We start from the raw sequence: 15929 nt of genomic DNA on the forward strand, positions 1-15929 counted from the left end.
GAAGGAAGCAGAAAGCTAAGAGGTGATTTGTGTTTTATTTGTATCTGGCACAAGCTTTCCATGTTATTTATAACAGGGACTAAATGATGAGTCATTTTTCTGAATAAGATGCAGAACAAGATGCAAATTAAAACAAGTTTGTTTGTTGTGTTTACATCTATTAAATAGACAAGAACAATGTCAACAGCAACCCTGAGAGGTTGCCTGAAACTACCATTCAGGTTTGGGGACAGGTGGCCCTACTTTAGGGCTAGAAAGATGGCATTACAATCAACTTTATGACGTGACATTTCCTGAGGTTCCTTTTTTTTTTTTTTTTTTTTTTTTTTTTTGGTCTTTCTCTGTGTAGTTTTGGTGCCTGTCCTGGATCTCGCTCTGTAGACCAGGCTGGTCCAACTCACAGAGCTTCGCCTGGCTCTGCCTCCCAAGAGCTGGGATTAAAGGCGTGTGCCACCACCGCTCAGCCCTGAGGTTCCTTTTGTTCATCTTTTTTTTTTTTAGACTTAAGTATTTATTTTATGTGTATGGGTGTTTTGTATCCACATATGCATGTATGTGCCTGTGCTGTGGAGGTCTGAAGAGGGTGTTGGATGCCCTGAAACTGGAGTTATGGATGGTCATGAGCCCAGTACCACGTGGAAACTTGGAACCAAATCCAGGTCCTCTGGAAGAGCAACCAGTGCTCTGAACGGGCTGAGCTAGCTCTGCAGCCTTTCTGGTCCATTCTTAGGAGAAAATGCTACCTGTGTCTGGCATTTATTGCAAAGATGAATGGTCTGTGTAAAACTTGATGTTGAATGTATACTATTCTGTTTCCCATTCACACTTAACAGGATATTGTAAGTCAGTAGGGGCTTTTTTGTTTGGTTCATTGGTTAGTTTGGAGTGTTTTCGTCTTTCTGAGTTCATAACAGTTCATAACAGGCTCTCAATATGTAGCCCTGGCTGGCCTGGAATTTGCTATGTGGACCAGGCAGGCCTCAAATTTGTGGCAATCCTCCCTGGTGCTTCCCAGAATGCTGGGTTACAGGCATGAGCCCCTGTGCCCTGCAGTGGAACAATCTGGTGAGGTATTATTAGTTGTGAGCTGTGACCCAGAAACCCTTCTGGCAACTTACCTGTGATAGGACAAAGGGCTATGGGAGCCATATGCCAAGCAGTGACTTAAAATTAGAACCAACTGAGAACCAATCTAAATGTTTAACAGCTGAGCCTCTAAGAAAACTATGGCAGGTGCGTGAAAGGAACCTTGGGGATCCTGAACACTCTTCATTTGGGATCCATGTGTCACTGGGGAAAACTGAGAGTCAGAGTATAGGTTAGGAGACCTAGCCTCTACTGGACTCATGCCCTATCCGTGTGAAAACCCAGAAGAGCAGGAATGAAAGGGCTCAGAAAGTGCCTCTGACCTTAACTGTAGGTTTGTGGAGGTACTGTTTCCTCGGCTTGTTAAGCATGGAGGGGTGGGTGGGGGAGACAGTTCACAGATTTCTTTTCTTGAAATACTAGGGATTGAATCCAGGGATAGTTTTTTAGTTTCTAAAATGACATAGACCATGCCATGTTTACTTTTTGGAATGTATTTGAGCCGAGCTGAGCTTATATTTCCATTTTCAAATACTGCCCCATTTTATGTGACTGTATTTAAATTTGTATATTAGACTAGATTGTCTTTCGGTTCATAGATTTATCAGTTCTAATTTTCCTTTTGTGTGTGTTTTGAAGGACTCCTGAATATATTTCAAAACCGAACAGTTTCAACTGAGCTGAAATACTCTGCCTTCCTGGTGGTACCGGTCCAGGTTAGGAGAACCGCAGCAGATTGTAAGTGCCCTGTGAATCTTGGTGGTCTTGGGGAGGTCTTGAGCATCACCAGCTGTCTGGGGTGGGGGGGCCAGAGAAGACTAAGCACCAGGCTTGCTCCAGAGGCTACCTAGTAATGTGGGACTTACAACACAGTGTGCACTGATCTCTTGTAAAGTCAGCTTGATTCCAGAGGACAAAGGCCACAGCTTTCTCTGGGACTGTGCTGGGCTAGGGAACTGCAAGCATTTAAAAAATAATAATAACAGATAGACATTTCTGTGCCAGATCTCAACCGAGTAAGAAAGATAGAGTGAAGTTTTTTCTTTTTTTTTTTTTTTTTTTTGGCAGTGGGTGGGTTGCTTGTTTTGGTTTGGTTTTAATTTAGATTTTTCCTTTTGTTTGTTCTTGGTTTGTTGTGGTTGTGGTGGTCTGGTTTTGCTTGGGTTTTTTTGTTTGTTTGTTTGTTTTTCGAGACAGGGTTTCTCTGTGTAGCTTTGCGCCTTTCCTGGAATTCGCTTTGTAGACCAGGCTGGCCTGGAACTCACAGAGATCCGCCTGGCTCTGCCTCCCAAGTGCTGGGATTAAAGGCGTGCACCACCACCGCCCGGCTAGTTTTGCTTGTTTTGAGGCAGGGTTTCATATGCGTGAGCTGACCTGGAACTCCCTTGCGCTCCTGTTAGAAGTTCAAAGCCAACCACCAGCCACCACACCCAGCTGGGTTTTCTGAATGATGGTTTTTACTTTCCCATTCCATCCTCTCAAGGCATCTATGAGCTACTGCATAATAAACACTTTAAAAATGCATCCTATCTAATGCAGAGATGGCTACAGTGTTACACAATAACACATAAGTGGATAGTGTGTGCACTCGCTCTTAGGCCCAGGAGAACTTCTGTCCCTGATGTGTTAAGCTAATCCTTTTAGTTGGAGGATATTCTGCTCATTGCTACCTCTGTGGTTGCTTCAAGGGAGCCGCACCCTCTTAACAGAAGGCAGAATAAGTGTAAATGTGGGATTCCATAGCTTAGCAAGGGAAGGAGGGCAGATGGGTGGCGGCATTCATGGTAGGCTTTTCCAACCTCTCAGATCCCGTCATTCAACACTTCCAGACTGTCCTGGGAGGATTTCTGATGTTTTATTCAAAAGTTTTTCAAGTAGTTCTGATGATGAGCAAGCTTAGAGACCCTTTACCCTTGATCCAGAGATGGGCCTTAAGATACCAGTTCAGACCACTAAAATGTTTTCTGTTATCTTACATAGCTTGATCCAGTTCCTTTAATGACGAGAAATGAATTAATTCTACTGAGCACAAGAGAGACAGGAAATTTCTCCCAGGGATGGAGGAGGAGTTGAGCACTGGTGTGTGTATGTGTGTGCATATTGTATCTGTGTGTATGTATTTGTATGTGTGTCTGTCTTTATGTGTGTCCTTTTGTGTATGTCTCTGTGTATGTATCTGTATGTGTGTATATGTGTATGTGCATATTGTGTCTGTCTGTCTGTATGTATGTGTATGTCTCTGTGTATGCATTTATGTGTGTGTGTGTGTGTGTTATCCTTTCTGCTTCATCGTTTAACTGATTAAACTTCAGGTTGTATGTGTTCTGAATCTTGGAGCACTGCTTTAGTGGACTGCAGAAACTGGTCAGTAATGTGGATCCCAGCAGCAGCATCTTACACCCTTGGGACCAGTTCTTAGCAGCTCTGCCCCTCGATGCCATACGTAGCGTGAATAGAATAACGGGAGAGTTGTGGACGTCTGTGCTGTCTCTCCTTCTGTAGCTGGATGTGTTGCTCTCACGATATCTATGCAGTTTTGCATTCTAAGACATGGCTGACCAGTGTGCTCTGAATTCTCCTCCCAACGATCATTTCTTCATTTTTTAGGGCTTTTTACTTTATTTTGTTTTATTTTTTTTCAGTGCTGGGGACCATATTCAGAGTCTTACATGTACCAGGCAAGTGCTCCAGCCTTGAGCTACATCCTCCATCCAGTCCTTTTTAGACAGGCAGGCAGAGAAGACTGGGCCTGTCTCACTCACGTAGCCCAGCCTGGCCTCCGACTCCTTGTGAGCAAGGCTCATCTTGAGTTCCTGACCCCTCTGCCTCCACCTTGCAGCCTCTGGGATTATGTTCGTGGGGCACCATACCCTGCATCCTTTTTATGTGTCACGGCATCATGCTTCTTAAAATCCTCTGAATTTAGATAAGAATGATGACTCTGAGTTATTTGAATGTAATTGGAATCTCTTTTATATTGATTTCTAAATTCCATTAATACATGTCTTTTTGCTTTTTCTAGTCTTTTTTTTAATATCTCAGCAAAATTGTATAGCTTTTCTCAGTAAGTCTGCTGTTTATTTTGAGGATGAATCCTAGATAATTTTTAGTTCCTTAATGTCATTGTGAATGGAATGTTTACCCTACTGTTGTCTTTTTTTAAATAATTTATTTAAATTTATTTTATGTGCATTTATTATGAAGGTGTCAGATCCCTTGGAACTGGAGTTACAGACAGTTGTGAGCTGCCATGCTGGGAATTGAACCTGGGTCCTCTGGAAGAGGAGCTAGTGCTCCTAACCACTGAGCCATCTCTCCAGCCCCCACCCCACTATGTCTTTAGATGTGGCAGATTTCAAAACTGCCATTCTAGTGAGCCCACTTATCCTCACCCCCCACCCAGCCCCTGGCCAAAGGCCTTTCTAGGTGATTTTCCATGGTTTTCACAGAGAAAATCACAACTCTGTAAGGTCCCAGAACAGTCTAAGAACGGTATAGATGGTGTTTTCATCACTCACATTAGTGAAAATGCTTCCTTGTACTAGGATTACAGGCATATGCCACCACACCTAGCTCTACTGTTTAAAATGCATATACTAGTTACTCAATAAAGATTCATTGAATAGATTCATTGTGGTGATTTATATATTAATGGAAAAGGTGCCTATTTCACAAAGATTTCTAATTCACAAAATAAATATAATATAGTTACTGTCCCTCTAAACCAGTGGTTCTCAACCTGTAGGTCACAACTCATTTGAAGGCCAAATGGCCCCTTCACAGGGGTCACCTAAGACCATCCTGTACATTGGATATTTACATGATGATTCATAACACTAGCAAAGATAGAGTTGTAAAGTAGCAATGAAAATAATTTGGTGGTTGAGGCTCACTATGACATGAGGTATTAAAGGGTCACAGCCTTAGGAAGGTTGAGAACACTGATCTAAAGCTCTCTCTTAGGCCATTTTCCCTTTCTCGTGTCCAGCCTACAGCCGCCATGTTTAGGGGTGGTTTTATTTATTTGTTTGTTTGTTTGTTTGTTTGTTTGTTTATTTATTTATTTATTTATTTATTTATTTATTTATTTATTTTTGATGCACAGCTGCACAGTCTTCTAACCCAGCACCAGGAGGCAGAGACAAATGACTCTCAAGAGCTCACAGGCCAGCCAGCTTAGCTGAGTCTGTGAGCTTCCGGTGCAGCGAGAGCCCTCCCCCGTCAGAAAAATAATAATAATAATAATAATAATAATAATAATAATAATAATAATAAGGAAAACAATGAAGGAAGACACCCAGCAGCCGTTTCAGTCTTCTGCATCACCTGCGCACACATGTATGCACACATGCATATATCATGTGCATACACAATAAGAGCGGTAGTAAGGCATACAGAAGCTTTTTAATTGACATAGTTATTGTACAAAGAATTGAGTTATATAAGGACATTTTCATACAAATATATAATGTACTTAAACCATGCCCCCTACCTTCCCTTTTCTCTTCCTCCCGCCTCTCATTAGTCCCCTAGATAGGTTCACTCATCCTTTCATGTCAGACAGACAGACGACAGAGTTTTATGTACCTATGTCAAATCTAGGGCTTATATGTGAGAGAAAACATGCAACATTTGTCTGACTTAATTCACTTAAAATGATAATCCCTGGTTGCATCCATTGTCCTCCACATGGCATGATTTTGCTTTTCATTATGCTGAATGAAGTCCCATTTTCTTTATCCCATTTCTCTGACAATCAGTGATAGTGAACATTTTTTCAGATGTCTGTTGACCATTTGTATTTTGGAATACTAATCACTTCAATGGCCTGTTTATTGTTCCACTTTTTAGAGCTGGGTCTCAGTCCATCGGACTGGCTGAAACTCAGCGGTGTTATCTAGGTTCCTGAGAGCTGGAGTCCGGCGGTGCGCTCTCTGCCTCACTCACGTTTAGGTCTTTGGTCCTATCTAGAGTCTACTTTTGCACATGGGATTAGGGATCCATTTTTATTTTTCTTCAGTTTCTCAGAAGCGTCAAGCCTTTCTTCCTTATTGGTTTGTGGTATCAAGTCCTTGTTACAGAATGTATGCATGCGTCCATATTTGAACTTTAGACTGTTGGTCTGTTTCTGAATTTTAATGGCTTTATGGTATTTTTTAGTGGCTTTATAGTATGATTTAAGTCTGGTGTGCCACGTTCTCCCCTCAGTTGTTCTTTTAAGGTTGGCTTTGTGATTAATAGACACATCTTTTTTTTCATATTAAGCTCTTCAGAAAAATCAACCTGGAATTAAAGTTTAGAATTTTCTGCCAAAAAACAAACAAACAAACAAACAAACAAAAAATCCTCTTCTGTTTAGTTTTGTCATTTCTAGATGTTTTATAGTTTGCTTGCTATGTGGATATCTTTTTTTTCTAGTTAATTCTGTCTGTTATAGAAATTATGTTGGTTTCTGTATATTCACTGTGGTGATTTGAATGAAGTGTTCCCATAAGTCTAAGGCGTTTGAGTGTCTGGTCCCAAGTTGGTGGCTATTTGGGAGGGATTAGGAAGTGTGGCCTTGCTGGAGAAAATATGTCACTGCTGTGTGATTTCAAAAGACTCCTGCCATTTCAAATTCTCTCCTCCCTCCTTCTTCACACACACACACACACACACACACACACACACACACACACACACACACACACACCCCGCTTGGGGATCAAGATGTGAGCACTCAGCTGCTGCTGTAGTACCTTCCTGCCTTGTGCCACGCTCCCCACCCCGCCCCCGTTATAGTGATAGACTCCTACCCATTGGAAATTAACACCAAATAAACCCTTCCTTCTTTCTGTTCATCCTGTAACCTGCAACCTTGCTAAATTTTTGTTTGTTTGGGCTTGGTTTGGTTTGGTTTCTGAGACAGGGTTTCTCTGTGTAGCCCTGGCTGTCCTGGAATTCAGTTTGTAGACCAGGCTGGCCTCGAACTCAGAGATCCTTCTGCCTCTGCCTCCCGAGTGCTGTAACTAAAGGCGTGCCTCATCTACTTCTGTATTTTCTGTTGTGATCTGGTTAATTGCAGATGATGTCGGTTTGCCCTTTCCTCGTGATTCCTGCTATTTCTTCCTCTTTACACAGGACATTGGAAGCACCTTGAGAACAATGGAAGTTTGGTTTTTGTTTCTTTTTTCTTTCTTCCTTCCCCCGCCCCCCTTTTTTAAATCTGCTTCTAATCTTGAATGTTTTCAAAGATCATTATGTTTCCTGGTTTTATTGTAATGTTTATCAAGTTAAGGGAACTCCTATTGCTATTGTTCCGGGAGTGTTCTTCTTAGTGAAAAGTAGATTATGACCTTTATTAAGTACTTACTAAAATATCTCAGATGACATTACAACCAGCCATGGACCCAGAAACCTAATCTCTATTCCCAGCAACCTAATGAATCAACAATCTTTTATAGTGCTGGAGCTGGAAGCTAGGCAAATGCTCTGCCACTCGCCACAGCCACAGCCCAGGAACTGCTCACTTGGGTGGCCCTATTTGTAGAATGAGGGCTTAGAATTCAATAGCTAAGATCGCCTAGGTCCTGTGTAAGGTTTGAGTCCCTCTTTAGAAATGATTCTGTAAACGAATTTCGTGATTTTAAATGTTGCTTTTCTTGCTCTCAATTGATTTTTGAAATGATCCTGTCTTGATATATTTTATAATTCTCCATCATTATCCAATGTCAGTTTCAGTACTGGTGAGCCTGGTGAGCCCTGTGTGCCCATGGCTGTGATGTCGTCGTGTTAGGTGTCTAGGGGACAGCTCCCACGCTGATGTCACGGGTTGGTGGTGGTTCCTTATCCCTGGACACTTGGAGCTCTTGACTCACAAGTTGTTTGACAATAGTGTAGCCAAAAACAACCCCTTTTTCCACCTCCCCCCAGATTGGATGCGCATTCCATGTTCTGTCCATGTGGCTGCCTAGTCCAGAAGCGGGGGTCCCACATGGTTCTTTCAGTTATATCTGCCACTGCACTCCGCCCAGAGGCTGCCCACTGACTCGCATGGCTCTCCTTCCACCTCAGCTCCCTTACTGCAGTGGCCTAAGACTTAGCCTCCCTGCTCTGTGTACACATACACACCTAGCCGTGCACGCATGTACACATAGTCCCTGCCTCATGAATGTTCTTTCTGAAAAAAGAACCCAAACTCTTCAGTGGCTCATGATGCCTCCAGACCCAGGTCAGGCCTTTCACAGGCCTCATCGTTAGGGCTGCCCTAGAACCGGCATCCAGATAGGAGGGGGAGGCTGCAAGGACACTGCCTGTTGTTGTCTTTGTAGAGCAGCTAGTCTCGAAACTAAAGGAGACGTAATAATGTTAGACCAAGAATGGCGGGTGTAATCTGTCCCAGAGGTCTGCTCCTTTTGCGTGGATGGCCCTGTTACCTGACCCCCGCCTGTCTTTCCACTGTACACTACAGCTCCAGGCTCAGGTGTCCTCAGATCTGCCAGTGTCCCTTTAACCCCACGCCCTCCTCTCTAACCGCTGTCCCCCTTCTCCACCCCCTTCTGCATCCGTTCCCCCCCACCTTGTGTCCTTATCACTGTGTGGTGTCATCTCCCACATCTGTGTCTCTCCACATCACAGAACTGTATGTAACTTTTCTTTGCAGTGCCGTAGACAGATACCAGGGCATGTTGAGGCCAATGCCCTTCCACTGAGCCACACCCCAGCTGGCTCCCACACAGCCTTAAAGAAGCGTCGGCAGGATTCCCAGCAGCCTCCTCTGGCTCCCACCCTTCTGTATCATAGAATACTGTATCTTCAGGCAGCCCGAGCCTGCCACAGTGGCTGGCCTAGGAAACAAATGTTCGGTTAGTTCAGGGCAGTTGTTAGCTGGCCCTTGGAGGAAAGCAGTCCATTACAAATACTTATTCCCAGCTGCTTGTTAGTTCCGTTTCAGTAAAGATGTCTTTGTAGCCATCCCTTCAGCATTTACTGTGCATGTTTATGGATCAGGCACTGTGTCTGGGGACATTGCTGTAAACAGACCCAAGACTCTACCCTGGAGGAACCTGCCCCTGGTGGAGAAAATGGACAATAGGTCCACAATAACTAGTATGTCAAGTGTATTATTTACTCTGGAAAGAAATGAAGCAGGAGAAGTAGACAGGAGAAGGGGTGCTATACCACATGATATGAAGAGCCTCTCCCCCACATTTGAGAGCCACGTGAGTAGTTGGGGGAGGAGCTACCTAGGCCAAGGAAGCAGCAAGTGCAAAGGCCCAGAGGCAGGACCCACTTTTGGGGTTGATGGGGAATGTTTGCTTCCTATCAAAGGTAGAGAGCCAAGATTCCATAAGTCACCCTGCACACCTTGTAAAACATCTTTACAGGTCTTTTCATCTCCCCCACCCAGTGAAGCCTTTGTTTACACAAAGCCCCCTACAAATGCCACATTCCCAGACCTTGGTGGCCTCTGACAGCCAACCCTTTCTCCCTTTCTTTCATTTCCTTTGTGCTGATTCTTTTAAAACTAGCCCATCTGAAAAGACTGTGAGGTAGGACCCCAGCCAATGAGGAAAAGACACAATCACCACCTGCCTTAGAATAAAAACCAAGCCAACTTCTGGCTGCCATGTGCTTGCTGTGGCTCCATTTTGGTTCTGGCATACCCTTTTTTCAAAAAGAAGTTGCTTTGTGCGTATGTTTCTTTGTGTAACTCTGAGGGTATTCTTTGTTTCTAACAGGTTTGAGTAGGCTGGTGGGGGAGGGGGGGGCAAGTCCCATGTTTCCCAGCCAACGTGGCCAGGACTTTGTATTTTAAACTGGGTATAGAAGAATGCCTCTTGGGGAACCGGTACAATGTGACCACATATTAAAAGGAAAACACAGGATAGGAGCTGGGGCAGGGCAGGGTCGGGGGACAGACAGACAAGATTCTAGATGGACAGCTATGGAAGGACTCCCATGAGCAGTGATGGAGGCGTCAGCTAAGAGAGTAGCGTTGAAAAATGTGGGAAGCTAAAGGGCTTAGGACTCAGTGTAAAGACAGAACTGAAAAGAGTTGCTAATAGAATTTTATGTGTGCTGTGACAAAGAGGAAATTCAAGAACTTATGGCTGGGCTTGGCTCAGCAGCATAAATGAAGTGCTGTGCATAAAAACCCTTGAGACTGAGAGGTTGGTTGGTTGGTTGGTTGGTTGGTTGGTTGGTTGATTGATGAATGATTGGTTGGGGTTCTGGGGATTGAACCCAGGCCTCGAACATGCTAAGCAAGTTCTCTATCACTGAGCTCCTCCTTTCCCTACCGTTATACTGAACTTTCAATCATTGTCTCAGCCATGTGCTGGGATTATAAGGCTTATCACCAAGTCCAGGATAGACTGAGACCTAAAATGAGGGGACAGTGAGGTTTCCTGAAACATGAGCAGCATAAGGCCAAGGACTGGGCTGTGAGAAAATGGGACACACCAGGAGCAACTGAAAGACAGGGACTGGAGGTGTGGGAGTATGTCCTGCCCTTTGACCTTCACTAGAAGAAACTTCCAGAAATCCCAATTGGTATGGCCTTAGCCCTTAAATCTGACTTGTATTTTCTAAATGTATTTTGCTTTACTTATTATCCCATTTCAATAATTTTACTAGAAATATGAACAGAATATTAGCTCATTCGTTTACTGGCTTTTCTCCTATACATTATGCAATTTAATTGAAACTAATTTTCTTTCTTTTTTTTTTTAAATATTTATTTATTATGTATACAGTGTTCTGCCCGCATGTGTCCCTGCAGGCCAGAAGAGGGTACCAGATCTCGTTACAGATGGTTGTGAGCCACCATGTGGTTGCTGGGAATTGAACTCAGAACCTCTGGAAGAACAGTCAGTGCTCTTAACCACTGAGCCATCTCTCCAGCCCCAAAAACTAATTTTCTAATTTTTTCAGTGTAACAGGAATGTCAGTGTTAGAAGCAGGACTCAGCAGAGTGTGACTGTGCGTGGCCTTTTACGTTTTATGGCTTACTGGCATTTCAGGCATGTGGTTTGGCCTAGGATGTGGCAATGCAGTTTGGTAATCTCTTGTTCTTCGGCCCCTGTTCTTGGATCCCACCGTTGCACTTGGGAACTCGGCTCGATGTTTTCCCACTCTCGGCAGCCCAGCCCATCTGTCTCTCTTGTCTGTGGAGAGAATGAGGAATTCTCAAGCCAGCCTGCTAACTCCTGGGTGTTTCCTGTCTCTAATAAACTCGGGTTGAGAATTCCTTAGAGGAGATTCTTGGCTTCAGTATGCTCAGAGGATGTTAATTCCCTCACTTGACAGCTGTCTGTTATGGCCCGCTCTGTGCCAGGCACTGCCGTAGCCCAGAGAAAACGACAACAGACAAGAGGCTCTGGGTTTGGTTTTTGAGACGTGAGCTACAAGGCCAGACTTGTCTAGGACTCACAGTCCTCCTCTTTCAGCCTCTTCCTCCCTACTGCTGGGGTCATAGGCGCGCACTGCGCCACGCCCCATGCCCCGCACCTGGCTTTTGAGAGACTGATTCCTAACCTCCACAGCTGCGGGGGACACGGAGTCAGCATCTTCAGTGTCTTTGCTCGTGCTATAGCCACTCGATCTTCCTGACTGGACCCTGACTCAGGGTTCCTCGGGACGGGTGTACTCACAGGTTACTTTTGAATTCTGGGGAATGAGGTCTCCATATGTGGATAGAGGTTGTCCTTGGTGTAGAGGCACGCACACACCCACAGGACCCAAGGTCCATTATAGCTGCCTTCTGAGTACAGATGCCAGGCTCCCCACAAGATCATACCTGGTTCTTAGTTCCACTGACCTAAAGAAGCTCAAAGCCAGGGCATACCCACCATGCAGTGCTTTCCCCCCAAACCAGATATTGTTTACCAATTGGGGGGTAATTCTTGTTTCCAGGGAATAGAGACATTTGTCCTACAAGAATGAGTATGAGTTGTATATCTTTGGTTTACGGTCATTTTTCTCCTAAATGCTGTCAAGGAAACGCCCCCCCCCGGGGGGGGGGGGGGGCGGCAGATGATGCCATGACTATCACTCATTTGTTCTGTAACAGATGTCAAGTAGCTTCAGCCCGAGTGCAGGACAATGATGCCTTGTTCTTCATTTTGCAGATCAGCCATCATGGCGAACCTTGGCTACTGGCTGCTCGCACTCTTTGTGGCTACGTGGACTGATGTTGGCCTCTGCAAGAAGCGGCCAAAGCCTGGAGGCTGGAACACTGGTGGAAGCCGATACCCTGGGCAGGGCAGCCCTGGGGGCAACCGTTACCCACCTCAGGGTGGTGGCACCTGGGGGCAGCCCCATGGTGGTGGCTGGGGACAGCCCCATGGTGGTGGCTGGGGACAACCTCATGGTGGTGGCTGGGGACAGCCCCATGGTGGTGGCTGGGGTCAAGGAGGCGGCACCCACAATCAGTGGAACAAGCCCAGCAAGCCAAAAACCAACATGAAGCATGTGGCAGGCGCTGCTGCGGCTGGGGCAGTGGTGGGGGGCCTTGGTGGCTACATGCTGGGGAGCGCCATGAGCAGGCCCATGCTCCATTTTGGCAATGACTGGGAGGACCGTTACTACCGTGAAAACATGTACCGTTACCCTAACCAAGTGTACTATCGGCCCGTGGATCAGTACAACAATCAGAACAACTTCGTGCACGATTGCGTCAACATCACAATCAAGCAGCATACAGTCACCACCACCACCAAGGGGGAGAACTTCACGGAGACCGACGTCAAGATGATGGAGCGCGTGGTGGAGCAGATGTGTGTCACCCAGTATCAGAAGGAGTCCCAGGCCTACTATGATGGCAGGAGGTCCAGCGCAGTGCTGTTCTCCTCCCCCCCTGTGATCCTCCTCCTCTCCTTCCTCATCTTCCTGATAGTGGGATGAGGGGGGGCTTTCCTGCTCCTCGTCCTTTCTCGTTCTTGTGGTCTAGGCTGGGGGAGGGGTTACCCACCTGTAGCTCTTCTTATTGAGGTGGTGTCTCATTCTTGCTTCTCTTTGTCCCCCATAGGCTAATGCCCTTGGCACTGATGGGCCCTGGGAAATGTACAGTAGTGCTATTCACTCCAGAGTCTTTTGACTGAGTCCATTATGGGCCAGTGCTAACACCAGGCCAATAAGAATATAATAGCAAATAATCGCTGGCTAGTTCGGGCTTTATCTTGGTCTAGTGAGTAAATACTGATATGACCCTCTGACTTCTACCCAGAGTACACAGTGACAGACACACATAACTGTTAAAATAGGCAAAGGGTTCTACAACCAAAGAAGTCATTGTTTGGGCGTGGTGCCCTAAGAAACATCCTCCCATTTGGGATATGTAAAGCATCCATATGTGGCATTCTTTCTTTACTAACATAAACTCTACCTGATTAAAGCAACAGGAAAAAAAATTACCCTACTAACTTTGAAAGCAAACCTTTGTTCATTTCCTAGGAACTAGAATGACTTTAACCTTGCTTGGATTGAACCAGGAGAGTTTGACTCTGAGGAGATCCCACACTGTGAAAGCGTGGTCCTCCTGTGAAGGGAGAGAGGGTTAGGACGCAAAGTCAAGACACAGCATTTCTTCATTTCTGTCTCATAATTGTCAAAAGCCAGGATTAGGTCATCCCCTTTGTCTCTATACTTGTATTTGAATCGGACAACAAAGAGACAATCTAAACATTCTCTTAGGTTGCAGATGAGAGAAATAGGTGCCATTCAAAGTGGAAAGAGAAATTCTGTTAGCGTTGTTTAAGTAAAGCAAACTTTGTTCCTTAAATTACTCCGTATTTCCCTGCGCAGACGTACACCATTCTGCAATAGCATCGGCCTGCACTGCAGGAGTTCTGTGTAGAATATATGAAGTATAACTACAAGCTTAGGCCTTCTGTTCTGATGCATCCGAAGTATGTAACGCACTGACCCTTTCGTCCGGTACTAAATGCTTACTGTGTGGCCCTTAGGCTCAACATGCACTCAGTTCCGTCTATGAATCCAAAGTGGACCCCTCGCTGGTCTTTGAAATCTGCATGGACTTCACATTTTCTATATTTGTAACTTTGCATGTACTTGTTTTGTCATATAAAGGTTTATAAATGTTTGCTATCCACCTGACATTAAATACGGGCTATGATGAGCGTCTCTCTGTCCGTGCTTCTGGTCCTGGGCTTGTTGCTAGGGTGGCTTGGGGCTCATCCAAGGCAGGGATGGCTAATTTCACATACTTGCCCCTGATGACCTCGGTTCTTACCTCTGGTCACGGACTAGTTTATTTCCACTGCCTTTTTATTTTTCCCTTAAGTGACTCAATGGACTCAACCCTGCTAACCACAAAGGTGCTCCTGAGGGGGGGTTGGGGGATGGGGAGTTGGAGGTAAGGCTCATGCTGTAAAGGAGATTTTCTTCTTGCCTGCCCGCTCACCCGCCTTCCCTCCCTCCTTCCTTCCTTCCCTCCTCCTTCCCTCCCTCCCTCCCTCCCTCCCGTGTGTCAGTGTTCTGCCTGCATGGATGTCTCTGTACACATGCACTGCCCTCAAGTCAGAAGAGGGGTCAGATCCCCTGAAACTGAAGTTACAAATGTTTGTAAGCCACTATGTGGGCTCTGGGACTTAAACCCAGGTCCTCTGCAAGAACAGCCAGGGGTCTTAACCACTGAGCCACTGCTCCAGCCCCAGTGGAAGTGTTTTTCTGTCCTGAATTCAGATTCAGTTTCTCTCTTCTTCCTCCTCCTCCTCCTCCTCCTCTCCCTCCCTCCCTCCCTCCCTCCCTCCCTCCCCATTTGTTTGGACCATGCTGTGGTGATTGAGACCAGGGCCTCAGATACCTCAATTCCTAAAAATAGGTTTTCTGGTTTTGTTTTTTTGTTTTGTTTTTTGAGATTAGGTTAATTTTTCTCACTGTATAGCCTAGGCTGGTCTGGACCTCACCAGGTAATCCAGACTGGCCTCAAACTCACATTGGTCCTCTGCTGGGGACCAGCCTCAGCAGTTCCTGGGGTCTGAAGGATGGGATACCTGGAATCACAGTAACGACTCAGAGACAATGTTCGTGCAAGCTGACAGGTCACTTTGGGCTTCTGCAGCTGCTAAGTTTCTTTTGCTTCCCTGGCTTCTCTAACTTCTCTAGCTTCTCTAACTTTAGCCTCTGCTTTTGCCCTGGTAACCTCAGTCTTTTATTATCATAAGTAAAGGGGGAACAGAAAGAAAAGGGGAAATCACCCAATACAAAATGTTCTCATGATTCCAACGGTTATTCTTAGGAAATCTCCAATGTATTCTTCATCATCTTTTACTAAACACCAAAACAAGCATAATCTATTTTATTAATGATTATACAATCTTCTGAGCGCTTGACTCAAAGGCTAGCAACATGAGATTTCACAAAAATAAGAACAGTGGTCCATGTACCAGACAGTCATTTCCTTCTCACACAGCCTGCTCCAACCTCAAGACCCCTGTAGCTGCCTAAGTTCCTCCTCAGCCCTCTGCAAACACCAAGCTCCATGACTGGTGAGCCACAATGACCTCAGACAAGAAATCTGCCCCTGCAAGTCAGCAACTTCTGTTCTTCTATATCTAACAATTCCAAGGAAGACTTAATCTCATTTTCAGAGTTTCTATGAAAGGAAGCTCACCTTTTCTGACAGCTTCTTTTAATCTAGGAACCCAATAAAGCTTGTAGCAATCAATCACTCCATCAATTGTCACATTATCTCCACACTCCTTCAGGAGGAATAAAAAATATCTGAAAGTTGCCATCTCCATTTCTTGGTGGAGGCCACTATTTTCCTCCTATTCTAGGTTCCCACACATTTAGTTTGTCATTTCATCTATATGTTACTCCATCCACAGTCTTCAGCC

The 15929-nt window shown here is 45.2% G+C and overlaps 1 protein-coding gene across 1 annotated transcript; it reads left to right on the forward strand.

Annotated features, from left to right (window-relative positions):
* The first annotated feature begins 1723 nt into the window (after positions 1 to 1723).
* On the forward strand, positions 1724 to 14208 carry Prnp (prion protein). The gene is made up of 2 exons (XM_059259593.1): positions 1724 to 1824; positions 12198 to 14208. Exon 2 carries the CDS (start codon positions 12208 to 12210, stop codon positions 12970 to 12972), a length of 765 nt encoding a protein of 254 aa, XP_059115576.1. The 5' UTR covers positions 1724 to 1824; positions 12198 to 12207; the 3' UTR covers positions 12973 to 14208.
* Positions 14209 to 15929: the final 1721 nt, after the last annotated feature.

The sequence above is a fragment of the Peromyscus eremicus genome, chromosome 4, assembly GCF_949786415.1.
Source record: "Peromyscus eremicus chromosome 4, PerEre_H2_v1, whole genome shotgun sequence".
In the NCBI taxonomy this organism is placed as follows: Eukaryota; Metazoa; Chordata; class Mammalia; order Rodentia; family Cricetidae; genus Peromyscus; species Peromyscus eremicus.